Genomic DNA, 20,690 nt, shown 5'->3' on the forward strand with positions numbered 1-20,690 from the left:
CTCCAGAGGGGTGTGGCTGATGACATATAAGCCTGTGGCCCGCACATGCTCTTTGCACTTGTGTCTTTGTGTTGCTGTTACTCTGTTCTGACTCTCGTGACTCTCCTGGTATCTGATTCGGCTTGTCTTGACTATTCTTTGTATTCTTCTTTGATCTGACCCTCTGTTGCTGAACCCGGCTCGTGACCTGTGATTCTCGTCTGCTGTCCTGTACTGTTCTGTCCTGTTGTTGTTGACCCCGGCTTGTCTGACTACTCTTTTGTCTCTTCCACCAGCTACACGCCATTGGCGGCGGCCATTACCACAGCTGAGGTGTCTCGGGGGCCGCGACCTGGTTCCTGGCTGCGTCAAGTCCATCCCCACCATCAGGGGCCCTGGTGAAGGGCAGCCTGGGACTTAGACTCCGCGCCCTGAGGGACTTCGGTCTGTGGGTGGTGGTTGTCGTCAGCCAGTGCGTTACATTGTTAGGCCTGCCTGTCCGTTCCTCAGCTCCTGCCCTGACAGCCCCTTAGTTCCAGTGAAGGGAACTCTTAAGGCGTCAGCATACCAAGACATTTTGGACAATTTCATGCTCCCAACTTTGTGGGAACAGTTTGGGGATGGCCCCTTCCTTTTCCAACATGACTGCGCACCAGTGCACAAAGCAAGGTCCATAAAGACATGGATGAGTGAGTTTGGGGTGGAGGAACTTGACTGGCCTGCCTCAACCCAATAGAACACCTTTGGGATGAATTTGAGTGGAGATTGCGAGCCAGGCCTTCTTGTCTGACATCAGTGCCTGACCTCACAAATGCGCTTCTGGAAGAATGGTCAAACATTCCCATAGACACACTCCTAAACCTTGTGGACAGCCTTCCCAGAAGAGCTGAAGCTATTATAGCTGCACAGGATGGGCCAACTCAATATTATATGTCATTAAAGTTCAAAGGCAGGCGTCCCAATACTTTTGGCAATATAGTGTATAATAAATTATATTTAATATTAATATAGCTCCTAACTTCAGCTTATTCAGTTATAGCAGAACTGAACCCATTGATTTAACGGTTTCCCAAAACAGTTACATTCAAGACATACCGTAAATAATAACTAAATAACAATATGAATAGGTCCCCACCTTCTGAACTTCCCACCCTATATTTAGTGGCAATCAAATTTTTCAACAATAAATCTCCAAAAAATACAAGTATACAAACAAGATGTGTGAAAATTAAAAAATAAAATTAAATAAATAAAGTCATTCCCACAAATATAATGAAATTAATATCCAGTGTCATTCAAAGTCCAAACTTTAAATAAATAAAACAATGTCCAAACTCCAACTTGATATTTCTTTAAAGATGTTTGAGCCTTCCCTCTGGCTCCCAAAAGTTGGGAAATACCTAAAAAAAAAACAAAACTCACAATAGTGCATTATCTTAATGACAATATTCCATATCACTCTAAATTTAGTGCCAAAAATTGTGCAAAACCAAAAAACAGAATAAACCAACACTGTGCAAAAAATCAATGATGTGCTCCACTTTGTGCTCAACACAACTCCAGTGATGGATAGCCTTTATGACTAAGTCCCGGATGTGACGAAACGCGTCAAAGGAAGTGTCGTCGACGCAGAGCAGGAACCGGAAGTGGTACAGCGGCCATCTTAGGTCTGGGAAACTGCAAAGCAATCCACCTGGGAGCTGTCTGGTAATCCCCTGAATAGGGAAAACACCTACCACGCTCGTTTTTATGGTTTTTGATGTAAGCAGATTGATTAAAAGGTACTGTTTAAGTTACCATACGGTGTCACACTATTATTGCTTTTTACCCATATATGGTTTGGAGGAATCTGTATGAGATCGGTACAAGGCTCATGTGGGACCATGAGGGGAAGGTAATCAAAGCGGAAAGCTTCAGGAGTAGAGGAGAGGAGAGGAAGCGTTTCTGATGATACCTTCTACTGACACATAAGGCGTTGTTTCCTATGATTTCTGGTAAGGATATACCTGCCGATTATAGTAGAGGTGATACATCACTGGAGTTGTGTTGAGCACAGAGTGGAGCACATCACTGATTTTTTGCACAGTGTTGGTTTATTCTGTTTTTTGGTTTTGCACAATTTTTGGCACTAAATTTAGAGTGATATGGAATATTGTCATTAAGATAATGCACTATTGTGAGTTTTTTTTTTTTTTTAGGTATTTCCCAACTTTTGGGAGCCAGAGGGAAGGCTCAAACATCTTTAAAGAAATATCAAGTTGGAGTTTGGACATTGTTTTATTTATTTAAAGTTTGGACTTTGAATGACACTGGATATTAATTTCATTATATTTGTGGGAATGACTTTATTTAATTTTATTTTTTAATTTTCACACATCTTGTTTGTATACTTGTATTTTTTGGAGATTTATTGTTGAAAAATTTGATTGCCACTAAATATAGGGTGGGAAGTTCAGAAGGTGGGGACCTATTCATATTGTTATTTAATTATTTATCACTTTCAAGGGTGAAAGTTTCTTTGTGAATATTGGGATAGTTTGGTAGATTTATTTGGTACCGTATTTTCACATTTATACGTAAATAATAACTGTCACAGTTGTTTGTGCTCTCTACTGAAATGTCAAGCCATCAAATGGCTGGTGTCATAACTAATCATATGTGCAACTGCAAGCATCCTTTGCTGTAAAAGATAGGAAGGTTTAGTTCACTTTAAAGCTGAACTGAACCCTGCTATACTTTTCAGCCAAGGAAGCTTCTGTCTTGGCCTCTGTTTGATCTTCAACTGCCATGATGCTGCACATGTGATCAGTTATGACACCAACCATTTGATGGTTGACAGTTTGGTTGAAGGTGCTAGCAAATGTAACAGTTAGCATTCCCAGCACGCTGGGAATTGAAGGCCTCGTTCTCACCATACATGTATAAAAACGAATGGGAAAACTGCGCAGATTTCACTTCCAGAGATTGAAGTTTACATCAGTTTTCATGTGCGTGTCAGTGAGTTTTATACAGGTTGCAGATTCCTGCACAGAAAAACTCTGCACATGATACTAGCATTGTGGTGTGAACAGGGCACATGGAGGACAATTTTTTTTTGTGCCCTGCAGAATGTGCACAGAAAATCTGACGTCTCTGCACCATGGTGTGAACGAGACCTGTTTTTTTTTTTTTAAACTGTTAAATTGATGGGTTTAGTTCTGCTATAAGTTTTAACAATGAAATCTAGCAGCTGATTGGTTACCATTCACAGCTGCTCCATATTCTGTCTGCTCCAGTCTTAGTAAATTCCTTTGACACATTACAGAAATGAAGAAGGCAAATAGAGAATGACTGTTTCAATAGTTAGGTATTGTACTATGCACAGATATATAAACACAGTTTTATATTTTGTAGAGTGATAAATGCCTTGTTTGTTAATTTTTTTCCCTCTAATGAGCATTTTTAGCACAATCCCCTACAAAGAACCACCACACATCATCCACTAGTGAGGCTGTCCCTCCTCCAACGCTGACACAGAACCACGCCTTCTCACTGCCTCCCGGTCATGCTGTCTGTTGCTTCATGGATGGAGGAGTTGGCCTTTATGATATGGGTGCTAAGAAGTGGGATTTCTTGCGGGACTTGGTATGAAGATTTTTCTTAATTACCATTGCAAAATAATATTCTTTAAAATGGAACTTCACTCTGTTAATCAACATTGACTATTTTGAATCATTATGTTGCTAGCATGAGTAAATAAAAAGGAAATTATATCATATTTACTTGTTTTAAACAGTTTCTTTAACGTTTCTTTAGTTACTTTCTGGTTTCCATGCCTAGGCAAATTATGTCATACATTCCAGGAGTCCTCAGGAGGGGAGGATGAGCTTTCTTAACTAAGCACACCCTCCTGCCTTAGTGCCTGAGCTAAGGACAGATGGATTCCAGGAAATAAATGCTACATGATCCATCTACCCTTACTCAAGATTGCCACAGCCAGAAATGCTAGGGAGGTATTTTTCAACTTGATTTTGCAGCAAAATAAAGCATGTAGACATGGATGGATGTTGGAGTTTGCTTTAAATATTAAAAGTTAATGAAATAGTGTTTTTGATTTGTGGTGCACAGATGCAGTGTAGTTCTGCTTTCAGTAGCACATCAGATTCTGTTTTTTTTAAAGTGCAGTACATACAACAAATAGAACAAATAAATGCAGTGTCAAAATTGTGTGTGCAAGTTAGTGCAACCAGTAAAGCAATACATAAACAAATGAGTATAACAAACGAATAAAGTCCTTCCAATATACTGTAAGTCTGTGTGTCCGTGATATAATGCTGAAAAGCACAACAGAACTTGTCCAATTTCACACAGTGCTCTGAGATCCAGTGAATGTTCCATCACCACTATACACTCACCAAAATGCTACTTGTAAAGTAGCAATATCAGAAAGTTCTATAAATTCCATTCTCCAGTAATCGTAAGGACAGGTAACCTCCCAGTGGAAAAGCTCACCACACATAGCCCAAAAGATGATTCATAGTGTAGTATTTATTAAAATAAAGTAAAAGCATTCTAAGTAGAAACATCAATACAAATAAAAAGCTTGACACATACCAAAATGGCCGCCGTTCCGGACCACGGATATGGCGGTGTGACATCAGCACGTAGGCTGCATCCAACACGTTTCGTGCACACGCATGTCCTCATGGCGAGCTTCTTATTTGTATTATGTTTCTATGTGGAATGCTTTTACTTTATTTTAATAAATACTACACTTTGAATCATCTTTTGGGCTCCGTGTGGTGAGCTTTTCCTCTAGGACAGGGGTGGGCAACTGTGGCCCTCCAGCTGTTGGTGAACTACAAGTCCCATCATGCCTCTGCCTTTGGGAGTCATGCTTGTAACTGTCAGTTTTGCAGTGCCTCATGGGACTTGTAGTTCTACAACAGCTGGAGGGCCACAGCTGCCCACCCCTGCTCTAGGAGGTTACCTGTCCTTACAGATACTGGAGAGTGGAATTTATAGATCTTCTGATATTGCTCCTTTACAAGTAGCATTCTGGTGAGTGTTTAGTGGTCGTGGAACATTCACTGGACCTCAGAGCACTGTGTGGAATTGGACACGGTCTGTTGTGCCTTTCAGCATTATATCACAGACACACAGACTTATATTGGAAGGACTTTATTCATTTATTATACTCATTTGTTTATGTATTGCTTTATTGGTTGCACTAATTTGTGCACACAATTTTGACACTGCATTTATTTCTTGTATGCGCTGCACTTTATATGTATGTTTATTCCTTGAGATTTATTGTTACTATCTCTGGTGCTAGCTGCTTTTATTTACATAGCGCTCCCCATTTGCATTTTTAAACCAGATTCTGTTTTGTATTGAGCAACTTTCATGGCACATAATATTATATTCTAGAACATGACCATATTTGGTTTTGAATTATAAACCTTTAGGAAAATGTAGCCTGCCATAGTGACTCTGTCACTTAACCTCCTTAAAAAGAAGAACTTAGATACTCCCCTTTCCTACTGCTTGTTTCACTAATTGCTTCAGCGGTATGAAGATATCCCCTGCTGAGTGTTTTCAAAATAGATAGTTTCTGGGAATATCAGCTTACTGGCCCCCTGCAGCTCCCAGTAATTTTGTAGCTGTAGGAACCACAGGAAGCCCATTATTTTAGGTTTTAGTTTGAGCAAGTTACAGGTGGAACCTGACAGGTTGAGTCAGTCCCTAGATTTTTAGGTGTCTTGGATTAAAATAAAAAAGCCATATAGCTAAAAGCTAAAATTCCTGACTTTGTTTCTGTCCTCCTTGGTGACCCCACCTTTGTGTGTTCAGCTTCTTCCATTGCATTCTCCATAGCTTACAGTATTATTAAAAACAGGAGATTTGGAGGGCGTGATCACACTATGACGGAGTGAGGACGTGTCTCTCTGGAGCTCCGCACTGACCCGGCTACGGTCTGGTTGCCCGCACTCACCCAGGACTCCCGGCATGCTAAAAGGGGCCAGGAAGCCTCAGGGTACAGGTCCGGTGACCCGTAGCTCTTTGGTACTGGATTTCCTCTTTCCTAGAGTGGTGGTGAACGGAGCCCAGGAGGGCCTCAACATGACGCCCGGACCTCATAGTGCTGTAGATGCTGCACAGCAGGAGAGCTCAGAGATGGTTCCCTTCCCCTCCTATCAGGTGATGGTTCTTGCCCCCGGTACTCTCGGACCTCGTCCAGGAGGACTTGGCCTCCCAGCGAGCAGAAAGTCTGTCCCCCTGGCCGGGTACCTCAGGCCTTCCAGCCGGTCTGACGATCCCGAGGCGCAGTCATTTTTAGCTATCCTCACCACTAAAATGGATGTTCAGATGCTAGCCCTGACCCTGCAGCAGTCTTTTAAAAAGAAATTTCGGGAGATGAAAGACACCCTGAACTCTCTCACTGTGAGGGTGGATGGGTTAACTACAAGTCAGTTGGCGGTGGAGCAGAGGGTCATGACCCTGGAAACCACAGTGTCACAGTATCGGCATCACCTGTAAACCCTGAATCTACACCAAGATGATATTGTAAATAGGAGGGATAACATTAAACTGCGGGGTATTCCAGAAGCTATGTCCCCTAACGACCTCCGTACTACTGTGACAGCCATACTGAACACCTTCTTGGATAGAGTGCCAGATGCTGCCTTGATAGAGTCCACATCCATGGATGAGGGGCGCCCACATGATGCACTGTGTAGAGTGCATTTATACAACATAAAGGAGGCTATCCTCTGCAGAGCATGGCGTAGGGGTCCACTTGACTTTGATGGGGCGACTATTCAAATCCTGCCTGATCTCTCTCGAAGCACCCTACAGCTGAGACGCAACCTGAAGTCGCTTTTGGACAAGATCCAGGAAGCTGATGCTACCTTTAGATGGGGTTTCCCCTTTTTCCTCTCAGTTCGGAAAGGTGATCATTCCTTGAAAGTAGGCACTCCAGCACAGTTGCTGGATCTCTTTGCTCTGCTAGGGGTCCCGTCCATCTCGGTCCTGGATTGGACTGCCCTTGACCAGTGCAACCTACTCCACTGCCACAGTGGCCTCGTGCATCTTCTACAAGGCGGAACAGGCCAAGGCCTGCTTGGTAGGATCCTCGAGGGAGGAAAGTATGACTCTTATCTTGTTGTGACCTCATCTTGGCCCTGGCTTTGGTGCTTGTTGGCCTGATCATGCATCATATATCTAGTTCTGTTCAACTGACTATGTCTGTTTCCTTGAGCTATAGGGTCTGGTTTTACTGTCCTGTGGTGTTGAGGTCCAGATGCCTGTCTGCTTGAATGGGAACCTTTTTGTTTTTTATGTCCTGGGTTTCTGGATGGACCTGTCAGCTATCTGATGGGCTTTACCCGTGGTTAAGGCTGTCAGTAATTGTTAGTGTTCTTCACTCTCCCTGGTTCGGGGGTGGGTTGGTCCGCTCCTGCTGGGGGCCGTTCCTGTGGGGTTTATCTGCAGGGTGCCTGCTAGAGTTGGGTCGACTGGCTTGCGCCTGCCGATACATGTTTAAAGTTATGTTACCCTGTGCCTTCTCTGCAGGAGGTTTCCACTCCTCATTTCATTTTGGTTGCTTAGCCTAAGGTTTGGCCTACTAATGCTCTCTGTCTGGCCTGCCTTGGGCTGATCCCAGATGAAAGAGCAACAATTTCTACCCCTGCGGGAGTACTACTGTATATGTCATGCTGGGTGATGGGTTATATGTATTACAACAGGCTTCTTTTTTGTTTATATGCTGGGTTATGTGCGTCTCGATCGTCTCTGGTGCATACATATCCCCCCAAGTAGGATTTACTTCCTATGGTGTTCTCCCTATTGTTTATTATTAGCGAGGGGCCCCGGAAGAAGTTGGCCCGGTTGAGGACACTTACTTAGAGTGTCACTTGTATTTGTGCTTGTTATTGTTTTCTTCTCTTCTGCTGCTTCTCTTGCCTTTTCTGCCCTTTTCTGCCTTTTTTTCTTCATTTTTTCTCTCTTGTAGTTCTTATCGCACCCTTCCCTTCCTCCCCTGCCATCCCCCCCTTTTTTTCTCTTTCTCTGTTCCCTTTTCCTCTAAGCCATGTTGCTATTTAGATGTGTATCTTTTAATGCAAAGGGACTGAATAACCCTGAGAAGCGAGCCATGGTCCTGTGGGAATTCTGGCGGCTTCGAGCACAGATTGTGTTTGTACAAGAGACCCACATTCAAACGGACAAGTCTCCTAAAGTCTCCGATTTTCGATTACCCCTCTCTTATCATAGCACTACTCCCGATTCAAAGACAAAGGGGGCGAGTTTTCTGTTTTCCAGATTGGTAGCATGGTCTTTCATTGGTTATGAAATCAACCAGGTGGGTCACTACATTTTCCTTAAAGGTGATCTGGAGGGGAGTAGAGTTACCCTGGCATTGGTTGATCTTCCTAATCAGGCTCAATTGACATTTCTAGACTACATACTGAATAATTTACAGAACTTCATGGAGGGAGGTGTAATTTTGGGTGGTGACTTAAACTTGGCTTTTGACCCCCTTCTTGATATGTTGCGATCTTCCTCGCACCTCTCCTATCCTTGTCTTCGACATATCAAGAAAGCATTGGCGTCTCGTAGATTGGTAGATGTCTGCCGTATTCTACATCCTACTGACTGGGACTTTTCCTTTTATTCTTTCTCACATGACAGTTATTCCAGGATAGACTACCTTTTCCTTTCCCAATCTTTGCTTACAGAGGTACTCTGCGCATCGATAGCTACCCAAACTATCTCGGATCATGCGGAAGTTACTCTGGACGTGCGGTTGGGGTCGGTGCATTCTAAACCCTGGTCGTGGAAGCTTAATGAGTCTTCATTGAAGGAGGGCCCTCTTTTAGATGAACTTATGCGATCCCTAGCTCAGACTTTTTTATCGAATGACACCACGGAGGTTTCTCCCACTCTTCAATGAGAATCACATTAGTGTGTCATGCGAGTAGTACTTATTCAAAACGTGTCGGAGCTGAAAAGGGATCGACTGACCCTGCTTCAGCATCAGTTGAATGAGGTGGCTACCCTGGAGCGGACCCATAAAAAATCCCTGTTGCAGGCGGTGGCGGGTGAGCTACATGTTCAGCAGAGTAAATTGGCGGAACTGCTTCTCCATGACACTGAGACCAAATTAAGGAGAATCTGCCAGTTGTTCTATGAGCATGGTAATAAGCCGGGCAGATTGTTGGCGCACTCCCTGCGTGAACTTTCCCTTAGAAGCTATATTCCTTTTATTGACAAGGGGCAGGGATAGCTCGGTTATTCCTTGCCAGAAATTGCAGAGGCCTTCCGTTCTTATTACTTGATGCTCTATAATCTGCATGCTCCGCTGACACCCGCTCAATTCACCATCAAAAAGAGACAAATTGGGGAATATTTAGCTGCTGCGGGTCTTTCTACGATCTCTTTGGAGGTGACGGACAGTTTGAGTGCCCCGATTTCGACCGACGAGTTCTTAGGCATGATTAAGCTTCTTAAGCCCCAGAAAGCCCCGGGACCCGATGGTTTCACTGGGGTGTATTATAAACCGTTTGCTATCATTTTGGCACCCAGATTTGTGGCAGCCTTTAATTCTATACTTGAGGCACAATCCTTGCCTTTGGATTCTTTGCGGGCTCATATAGCTGTCATCGCTAAGGAGGGTAGGGATCCCACCCAGTGTCAGAATTACAGGCCCATTTCACTTTTGAACGTGGACCTGAAAATCTTTACGAAAATCCTCTCACTTCGGTTGCTGCCTCTTCTTCAGGAGTGAATCCATCCTGACCAGGTTGGCTTTATGCCCTCCAAAGAAGACAACACTACTAGAGTCCTGAATGTCATTCGTTGGGCTCATTCCCATAAACTCTCCATGTGTCTGCTCTCTGCGGACGTGGAGAAAGCTTTTGACTGGGTGGACTGGCTTTTCCTGAAGGAGACGCTCAGACACCTAGGTGTGGGATCGGGATTCCTTACTTGGATTGATGCTGTATATTCATACCCTTTAGCAACAGTCAGAACTAATGAGGCCACCTCAATGTATTTTTGCTTGTCTAATGGGACCAGGCAGGGTTGTCCCTTGTCTCCCCTGATATTCATATTGACTCTAGAATCCCTTTTGCATCATGTTCGTATGAATCAGAATGTTAGGGGTGTACCCATGGGCCAGACGGGACAAGGTGGCGGCTTTCACCGATGATCTATTGTTCTTTGTGGCAACCCCACGAGGTTACATTGCCCAATCTTTTGGAGGAACTGAATCGTTATGGATCTCTCTTGAATTTCAAAATTAATAGTCATAAATCGGAGTTTCTGAATGTCTCTATGCCCGAGTTTAGATTTCGAACCGTCTGTGCCTCCTGCCCTTTTCAGGTGGCTACCTCCTCTTTGTCTTATTTGGGGGTCAAGATTACTCGTACTCTAGATCAGATATTCCAAGCCAATTTCCTTCCTGCCCTTAGTGCTATCACGGCAGACCTTCGCAAATGGGCTGATCTTGCCCACTCTTGGATAGGCAGGAATGCAACACTTAAGATGAATATCATGCTCCGCCTTTTATACAATGGGTAGAGATGGAGCAATGTTTTATGGATATTCCTCTTCGCTGTCTCCTGTTGCTGGACCCCAACAAAATTCCAGCCGTCAAAACCCACCCTTTGCTGAATGCCTCCCTAGGAGTTGTGAGGCGGTGTGCGGGGGGTCGAGTTGTGTGTACCACAATTTTCCACTTATATCTGGTATTGGGTAGCCCTTGTTTTCCGTCGGTTATTTCAGATGGAAGATTCCTGTCTCTTTTTTTTGGAGGCCGATTCTGTCTCCGAGATTTTATGGCTTGCCAGCTGGTGGAAATACAGAGGATGTTTTGTTCCATCTTTAGACAGTTGGAGTTTACAGCAACTCATTCATTTCTTGTCCTCCTTGACTCATAGAGGGTTGAACTTGGGTCCTAGTACACCTTTTGAGGATCTTTGTGTTAACCCTGATCCCACCTCCCAAGCAATCTCCTTAGCCTACAATTTGCTCAGCCAACTGGCTGATTCGTTTGTGCCACTGAATCTTCTAAAGTGGGAGAAGGAGCTGAGTAGGACTTTCTTGACAGAGCAGAAAGACCATATATTATATTTTGCCCGTCGCTCCTCTCTGTCGAGCAAATACCAGGAATTGGGATACAAATTGGTCACGCGGTGGTATCGGGTCCCGGTCATCTTACACAAGATTTACCCTAAGGCAGTGGTTCTCAACCTTTCTAATGCCGCGACCCTTTAATACAGTTCCTCATGTTGTGGTGACCCCCAACCATAAAATTATTTTCGTTGCTACTTCATAACTGTAATTTTGCAGTGGGAGGAGTAGTGCCACGTCATTGGTGTCAGTGGGAGGAATAGTGCCCCGTCATTGGTGTCAGTGGGGGGAGGAATAGTGCCCCGTCATTGGTGTCAGTGGGGGGAGGAATAGTGCCCCGTCATTGGTGTCAGTGGGGGGAGGAATAGTGCCCCATCCTTGGTGTCAGTGGGGGGAGGAATTGTGCCCCATCCTTGGTGTCAGTGGGGGGAGGAATTGTGCCCCATCCTTGGTGTCACTGGGAGGAGGAATTGTGCCCCATCCTTGGTGTCAGTGGGGGGAGGAATTGTGCCCCATCCTTGGTGTCAGTGGGGGGAGGAATAGTGCCCCATCCTTGGTGTCAGTGGGGGGAGGAATTGTGCCCCATCCTTGGTGTCAGTGGGGGGAGGAATTGTGCCCCATCCTTGGTGTCAGTGGGGGGAGGAATTGTGCCCCATCCTTGGTGTCAGTGGGGGGAGGAATAGTGCCCCATCCTTGGTGTCAGTGGGGGGAGGAATTGTGCCCCATCCTTGGTGTCAGTGGAGGGAGGAATATTGCCCCATCCTTGGTGTCAGTGGGGGGAGGAATAGTGCCCCATCCTTGGTGTCAGTGGGGGGAGGAAGTGTGCCCCATCCTTGGTGTCAGTGGGGGGAGGAATAGTGCCCCATCCTTGGTGTCAGGGGGGGAGGAATAGTGCCCCATCCTTGGTGTCAGTGGGAGGAGGAATAGTGCCCCATCCTTGGTGTCAGTGGGGGGAGGAATAGTGCCCCATCCTTGGTGTCAGTGGGGGGGGGAATAGTGCCCCATCCTTGGTGTCAGTGGGGGGAGGAATTGTGCCCCATCCTTGGTGTCAGTGGGGGGAGGAATAGTGCCCCATCCTTGGTGTCAGTGGGGGGAGGAATAGTGCCCCATCCTTGGTGTCAGTGGGGGGAGGAATAATGCCCCATCCCTGGTGTCAGTGGGGGGAGGAATAGTGCCCCATCCTTGGTGTCAGTGGGGGGAGGAATAGTGCCCCATCCTTGATGTCAGTGGGGGGAGGAATTGTGCCCCATCCTTGGTGTCAGTGGGGGGAGGAATTGTGCCCCATCCTTGGTGTCAGTGGGGGGAGGAATTGTGCCCCATCGTTGGTGTCAGTGGGGGGAGGAATAGTGCCCCATCGTTGGTGTCAGTGGGGGGAGGAATAGTGCCTCATCGTTGGTGTCAGTGGGGGGAGGAATAGTGCCCCATTGTTGGTGTCAGTGGGAGGAATAGTGCCCCATCATTGGTATTAGTGACACCAATGATGGGGCACTATTCCTCCCACTGACACCAATGATACTTACCTTGCTGACCCCTGCTCCAGCCTGGGCTCGCTCGCTCCCTTCCTCTCCCATGGTACCGACACTTACCGGTCAGCTGTCTTCCTTCTCCGGCCGCTCTCCTCCTCTTCACTCGCTCGATCTTCGCGGTGCTGCTCGACTCCTCCTCTCCAAGCTCCACCTCCTCGCCGGTGATTGGCCGCCTGTGTGCCTCTCCTGAGCTACAGTTCCGGCGGCCAATCACCGGCGAGGATTGATCCCGGGGTGTGTCCAGATGACAGGGACTGCATGTCATCCCTCCCACACCTGGAGACGGCTAGAGGAGCGGTGTCTCGGTTCCTAAGACCATCGGAAATGTGTGTTTTCCGATGGTCTTAGGCGACCCCTGTGAAAGGGTCGTTCGACCCCCAGGTTGAGAACCGCTGCCCTAAGGCAACAAAAGTGTGCTGGTGATGTAAGGAGGAGGACGGTTTGTTCTTGCATATATTTTGGTACTGTAGAAAATTGTCCACTTTTAAGTCACAAGTTAGAGACCTTATTAGACGCTTGACAGAGAGTGATCTGGGGGATGACCCTGCTAGGTATCTACTGCTCCATTCCAACCTCTCTAGGAAACGTTATTATGGTGCACCTGATCAATGCTGCTCATGCTTGTTTACCATCGCTCAGGAAGCAGGAGGCTCCCCCTTCTGCCTCCATGTGGCTGTCTAGGATTGAGGACATACACTCAATGGAAAATATTTTGGCAGCAGTTTGCAGCCAGGAGGATAAGTTTCGTCAGCTATGGGTCCATTGGTCTCTCTTTACCTGTTCCAGTGAATGTGAAACCTTGTTGCACTTGGTGGCTTGAAGTCCCTTCTCCATTCATGCTTTGCTATCTGCTGTTTCTGTACTCTTTTCTCTTCTTCTTTTTCTTTTTCTTTTCTATGACTTGGATGCTGCCATTGTATGTTTTGTTTGGCAGGCTATTCAAGCTGTAAAGACTCTCAACCCAGTGTATGACACAATGCTGTTTTGATGTTGTAATTGATTTCTTATGTATCTTGACTGAACCTTGTTCGATGTCTATTCCAATGGCGTCTCATTGTTTCCTGTACTTCTTGTAAAAGTTTCATATAAATAAAGAATATTAAAAAAAAAAAAGATTTGGAACCCATCATAATGAAAATTCTAGACGTGTAGATATATGCAACTCAAGTGTAGATTATTCACCAAGAATCCCAAAAAGACATAAAACTTGTCAAGTGATTTGATTGCTTCCCAAATGTAATCTGTAGTTTCTGTGGTTTAAAGTTCCTCAACACAGTGCTCATGCTGTGGTTCCTATTTGACAGCTAGCAGTGAATACAGGTGTTAGCTGGCAAACCACACTGGGGGGGAATTTATAAAAAAATGTGTCAGAAATATATATTTGCATTTTATATGCATCTTTTTTATATTAATTATATATTTTATTTAACATATTTAATAACAATATAAGCCTGATATACTTACGGCATCAAAACACGATGGGGAGAATTTACTAAAACTGGACCAAACAGAATCTGGAGCAGCTGTGCATGGCAAGTGATCAGCTTCTTCATTTAAGCTTTGAAAATTAAAGTTAGCAGCTGACTGGTTGTCATGCATAAGCTGCTCCTGGTTGCTCTGGTTTTGACAAATTTCCCTAACTGTGTCTGACTGTTCTGGTCTCTTCTAATAATAAGAAATAAATCAGCATGATTCGCTATGGTAGCTATGGCATAGTGATCATATGCAATCCTTAAAGTGGTTGTAAACCTCTTATGTGAAATATGAAAAAACATATCCCTCGTTAGTGTGTACTTGTCTGAATCCAAAGCACTAAGTGTCATTTTTGTTAGCTGCCTTGTTCCTCTGCAATCAGCATGAAACACTTCTGACAAGTTTTCCTGGCACCAAGAGAGAAAACGTGAGACAGGGGAGATACCCCTAGCACACAGCCTGTGATTGGCAGTCCCAGATCTCTTCCTGTGAGCTGTATGAAGGGAGTGTTTTCCCCCCCTCCAATCAACTCTTAGAGGTCTTCTCACTGAGCTCTGCAGTGTGTAATTTCAGCTCTCCACCCCCTGTTTTCTGACAACGCAGGCAAGCTGCATAAATTCTGCAATTTGAATGGATATAGAGACGATAAGATGTAGATAAACAGGTACAACTTATGTAAGAGGATTTGTTTAATCCCTGAGTATCACCTGGGGCCAATCACTTCACTGGGTATATGAAAGGGTTTACAACCACTTTTAAGACAGCATTGTGTCTCGTCTTAATGCTGTAATAATCAGAATAAATTAAAAAACAAAAATATTATGATAAAAGTGTTATGGTAAACAGTAACCTTTATTCATCTTCATTATATGGTGGATTAATGATGGAACTAGTAGTTTACACAATAAAGATACAGTTATTTGTGCTTTCTTTTAAGCTCCCAGGTAATGACACTAAATTTCTGGCAAGATCAACAGGCATTTTCTGTACTTACTGAAAATGTTCTTGAAAAGCAAAAACAAATATAGCCACCATATCTAGAGATTGGTAAACTGTAAAATATTAAATTTGTCTTTTGCGATTTGTATATGCTTTAACTCTTAGTGAAAAATTATTTTTACAAGTTTATTAAAATAAAAAGAAGACATAATTTTCCTGTTAACTTAAAGCAATGTGAGGATAATATAGGCTTGCTGTAATCTGACATTTCATCCTGTGTAGGGTCACATTGAAACCATCTTTGATTGCAAATTCAAACCCGACGATCCTAATTTATTGGCTACGGCATCATTTGATGGTACAATAAAAGTCTGGGACATCAACACACTGACAGCCGTGTATACATCCCCAGGAAATGAAGGTGTCATCTACTCGCTGTCCTGGGCGCCAGGTAAGTTCTTTGACATACTGAGATTCTAAAATATTAATGCTATTAACACACAAACATTAATTTAGTAATCATTTAATTCCTGCCTAGGAGATTTAAATTGTATAGCAGGTGCAACATCACGGAATGGAGGCTTCATCTGGGATGTTAAGAAAGGGAAAATGATAACACGATTCAATGAGGTAGGAGCTTTAAAATCAAAATGTTTTCAGTTTCTCAGCAAATTGTGAATTTGTTTTTGGTGATGTTATCTAATAGCCAAAGTGTCAATATGCTTCAGTAAACATAGAACAAACTCAAAAATAGCTGCAGTGTGTAAAAATTAAAATGATGCCGGTTTACTGTCCTTCAGACTTTGAGGGGGCCGGACTGGCCAGTGTGAGTAGAAAATGCCCCAACGTCAATGGTCAGTCCGCCCCTAGTTCGAATAGTGCCTTATTGTTGGTATCAGTAACAGTAATTATACCCCATTGTTGGTGTGCTTAAAAGGAATAGTGCCTTATATCAGTGGGCAGAATAGTGCCCCAAGGGCCTGATAAAGGCAAGCAAAGGGCCACATCTGCCCCCGGGCTGCAGTTTGGAGACCACTGCTATAAAGCATAGTACCAGTAATCGAGAAACATTAGCTTCCATAACTGATACAGTTAGAAGTGGAAAGGAAAGGAAAGGAAAACGCCACTTCAACCAGCCTGATCCTAATTGCGATGTTGACCTCAGCCAATGCTCTGGCCATGCTCTCTGACACATTTCGCCCCGTGGGTAAGGAGAAATGTGTCAGAGTATGGATTGAGCAGCAGCTGAGGACAACACCACAATTAGGCTGGTTCAAGTGGCATCTTCATTTTCTTTTCCAAGTGAAGAAATATCACCAGCACACCAAGGATTCCTCAAATGGGTCCAAAGCTTTATTTCATGGTCACATGATAACACATGATAAACATAAAGGCCTTTATGTTTATCATGTGACCACGAAATAAAGCTTTGGGCCCATTTGAAGAATGACATTTCTTCACTTGGATTGACTGCAGTTCCCAGCCTGTGATCACTACAGCACCCAGCAATAATGAATATCCATTTACGGGAACGTGTGCATTGGGAATACTGCGTTTGATTCCATTCCTTTCCACTACCCACACTTCTGAGATGGTACACTTTGATGCCTGCTCCTATATAATTTTAGGGTTTAATGCCCAAATAAACTTTCAGTTCATTCGAGATGAATCAAAACAAAAGGCGTGCAAATTCTCACAATTTCCTGCTGAATAGAGAACTCAAGCTCTGTCTTTGCAGGGGGTGCACCATACCTCTTCAGAGAGATCTCGGCTTCCCCACAGAGAACAAGGGTCCTTCTCTTCAGCATGCTGCCAGGAGACAGGTTTTGTTTACTGAAGTTGTGGCTGCTTTCTAAAGAAAACTAACTATAAGACTTTAAACATCTTTTATTCTATGTACCTGGAATAGATCTAGCATTAACAGATAACTTCACCTTTTGGAACATGTTATATGTTACACCCATATTTAAGATGGAACATGAAAAATGTTCCAGCTCCTGCCATTAGTTCCCCTGATTTCTCCCTCCCTGTAATAGTGGCAGGGGGATCCTCTCCTCGGATCCTCTGTCACGATTTTAAAACCGCACGGCCATGTGGGGCTCCACCCACATAGCCATGTCATTCATTCACAGCAATCTGCGAATGAGAAAACTACAAATACCATCAGCCTTTCTGGCTAACAGCTTGTAGTTCTCAATGAACTGTAAGGCGCTTATGAGTGCACTCATAGTTCATTCTCAAGCCTTGCAGATTGTAAACCGTCAACCCGTATCTGAGCTATGGGCTGAAAGATGCAGGGCTTGTTTGCAGGAGCCTGACATTGCATCTCTGATCCACTGATCACAGGTGCCATTTTGTTCTGCAAAAATATGTGCATTTATTATTTTTTCTAAAAAGGTGAACTTAGACTTTAAGCTGAAGGTTCAGTTGGGCTTTAAGACAGGGCTGTCCCCCTTGGTTTAAACATCATGTGTATGGCCAAATCAGACAAAGAGTCAGCCATTCAACAGGCTATGTATTTTATTCTGCTGCTACAGTGCTGTGAAAAAGTATTTGCCCCCCTCCTGATTATATTTTTGGCATATTTGTCACACTTAAATGATTCAGATCATCAAACACATTTTTATGTTACCCAAAGATAACCTGAGTATATACAAAATGCAGGTTTTAAATGATGATTTCATTTATTAAGGGATAAAAGCTGTACAAACCTGCCTGGCCCTATGTGAAAAAAGTAACTGCCCTCTAACCCCCCTGCTGCATAACCCAAGTGTGCTTGAGCTTGAGGTGACAATCTGATGGCCGGACATTCCCCATCAGGATTTTCTGTAAGAGCACAAAATTCATGGTTACGTCAATTACTGCAAGTTGTCCAGGTCCTGAAGCTTAAAAGCAGCCCCAAACCATCGCCCTACCACCACCATGTTTGACTGTTGATATGATGTTCTTTTTATGAAATGCTGTGTTAGTTTTACTACAGATGTAAAGGAATGCGCACCTTCCAAAAAGTTCAACTTTTGTCTCATCACTCCACAGAATATTTACTCAAAAGTCTTGGGGATAATCAAGATGTTTTTTGTGTTCTTTTTGGTCAGCAGTGGCTTTCGCCTTGGAACTCTCTGTTGGATGCCATTTTTTCCCAGCGTCTTTGTTGAATCATGATCAATGACCTTAACTTAGGCAAATGAGGCCTGCAGTTCTAGATGTTGTTCTGGGTTCTTTAATGACCTCCTGGATGAGTCATCATTGTGATCTTGGAGTAGTTTTTGTGGGCTGACCACTCCTGGGAAGGTTCACCACTGTTCCAGGTTTTCTCCATTTGTGGATAATGGCTCCCACTGTGGTTTGCTGGTGTCCCAAAGCTTTAGAAATGGCTTTGCAACCCTTTCCAGACTGCTACATGTCAATGCTTCTCATCTACTCTTGAATTTCTTTAAATCGTGGCATGATGTGTTCTTTTTTTTTTAGATATTTTTGGCGTTCTTCACTTTGTCAGACAGGTTCTATTTAAGCAATTTCTTGATTCAACTGGTCTGGCAGCAATTAGGCTTGGGTGTGGCAAGTGAAATGTAAGCTTTCCAAAAAATGTTGCTAAACACAGTTCATTCAAGATTTAGCAAAGGGGGTGGGGGCAGTTACTTTTTCACATAGGGCCAGGCAGGTTTGGACAGCTTTTTTCCCTTAATAAATGAAATCATCATTTAAAAACTGCATTTTGTTATCTTTGTATAATATTACAATTTGTTTGATGATCTGAATAATTTAAGTGACAAATATGAAAAAAAATTAAATCAGGCAGGGAGCAAATACGTTTTCCCACGCTGTATATTGTCAGCTTTAGAATATTGGATATTCACTGTATTTTTATTTTATAGCATGGAAAAAATGGCATTTTTTGCATCTCTTGGAGCCATAAAGATTCTAAGCGCATTGCTACATGCAGTGGAGATGGATTCTGGTGAGTGAAGAAATCAATGATATTGGCTTTTATAGTCCTCACTTATCAAAGTGTTTGTACAAAAAACAACTACTATTGAATAGAATAGATTATGTCTTATATTCCAATTACAAAACTTTTACTGGATAAACACAGTTTTAGTCTAGCTACTGTGAGGCAGTACGGACAGTCTGAGAAAGTTTTTTCCTTTAGGCATTTTAATAAAAACCCAACTCTGGGAAATTTTAAAAATTCCCCTTTATTCTGCTCATTTATTTTAGGGAAGAATAACAGCACCGGCTCCCCCATGCTCCAGTGGCGGACAGCCCCTCAGTATCATTACATTCAATGCAAGGCTATGGACCCTGCGTCAGTCCTGATGACATCAGGACCTTAGACTGCTGGGGCATAGGAGAGAAGATGCTGCGGGAACCACTCTAGCAGCATGGAGGATCAGGGAAGCAAATCTTCTTTTCTATTCCCCTACACCTAAACCAGCAGTTAACCCTTGCAGTGCGGTTGTAGCCCTACTGAAAGGGAGAATTTTCAAGTGTCCTGGAGTCGGGCTTTATATAAAGCCTATCTTGTTTATTTCTATTAGAGCATATCTGAAACCAAAATCTTTTTTGTTTTAGATAGAGTAGGGAAGATTTACTCCCTCTGCCCATTGCTATGATAACAGAAAGTAGGGAAAATCCAAAATTCTACAGTTGTCACTAGAAGAGGAATAGACAGAATATTTTCCAGTGGGGACACATGTTTTGATGAAAACTGTCTAAGAAGGTATTTCCTCTCACTTTCTATTGTGTCTCTGATGTCAGGGGTTTTTAACATTTCCCTACTCCCTCTGGATATACTTTATGTGAAACTGATATATTAGATTTGCTCATTTAATTATGCTTGTTACTTTGGTTTATGCATTGTAAAAGTGAAAAATGTTTGTTTTCCTTTACAATTGTTTCAGCATTATTCGCACAATTGATGGGAAGGTTTTGCACAAGTACAAACATCCAGCGGCTGTGTTTGGATGTGACTGGAGCCAAAATAACAAGTAAGTCAGATGTTCTTAAAGTGTTACTAAACCCACAACAGTAAAATCAGTCTGTATATGCACTAATGTATGCTTGTTATACTCACTGTGGAACCTAAGGGGTTAATCCTCTGCATTGTATAAACAGGCTGTTTGATCCTGTCTTCTCTGATCCTCCCCTTCTTCTAGTGTTCCCAGTCCATCTGCTGATAGTACAGAGCTCTAGGAGTCACTCTGCACATGCTCAGTTTAGTGTGTATAGCTGGAGAGTTTTCATTTTCTTTGCAAGGGTGCATTTGATCAGCACAGGGCCAATCAGCACTGTTCAGACAGAGAGTCAGGGATTACGCAGCCTCATAGGACAGTCAGAGGAGAATGAAAACTCCAACAAATTTTAGCCAGTGCTCAGCTGGACACTGATAGAAATCACAAGACTGCTATATACTGCATATAAGAAAAGGTATTTAGCAGTATATTTACTACAATAGTTGCATTTCTATGTTCTATGTACTGTGGGAGACCAAATATATGAATACATGGTCATGGGTTTAGTAACACTTCAAACTGTGAGATGGATTTAGCTTATGAGACCTACTGTGTAAGTTTGGGAGGCTTTTAATTACCAACATTTTTTTTATCAACTTATATATTCAAATTTTTTTCCACTTTTTTTATTGCTTTATATCCAGCTTAT

At 43.4% G+C, this 20,690-nt stretch overlaps 1 protein-coding gene across 9 annotated transcripts in view; it reads left to right on the forward strand.

The window, feature by feature from the left end:
- WDR17 (WD repeat domain 17) overlaps positions 1-20,690 on the forward strand; it is a 162,475-nt gene that overhangs the window by 79,777 nt on the left and 62,008 nt on the right. For 8 of the 9 annotated variants that reach the window (XR_016313747.1, XM_089684053.1, XM_089684052.1 and 5 more), the window contains 5 exons: positions 3,416-3,603; positions 15,312-15,480; positions 15,568-15,659; positions 18,905-18,987; positions 19,931-20,017. Coding sequence is in view for 8 of the 9 variants with exons in the window: in XM_089684053.1 (XP_089540179.1) it covers positions 3,416-3,603; positions 15,312-15,480; positions 15,568-15,659; positions 18,905-18,987; positions 19,931-20,017 (619 nt within the window). In the remaining variant the exon portion in view is untranslated. The remainder of the gene's footprint in view (positions 1-3,415; positions 3,604-15,311; positions 15,481-15,567; positions 15,660-18,904; positions 18,988-19,930; positions 20,018-20,690) is intronic. The other variant, XM_089684047.1, reaches the window with a different exon arrangement.

Source organism: Staurois parvus, unplaced genomic scaffold (genome assembly GCF_062004578.1).
Source record: "Staurois parvus isolate SC_StPar_1 unplaced genomic scaffold, SC_StPar_1.0 ptg000334l, whole genome shotgun sequence".
Lineage (NCBI taxonomy): Eukaryota > Metazoa > Chordata > Amphibia > Anura > Ranidae > Staurois > Staurois parvus.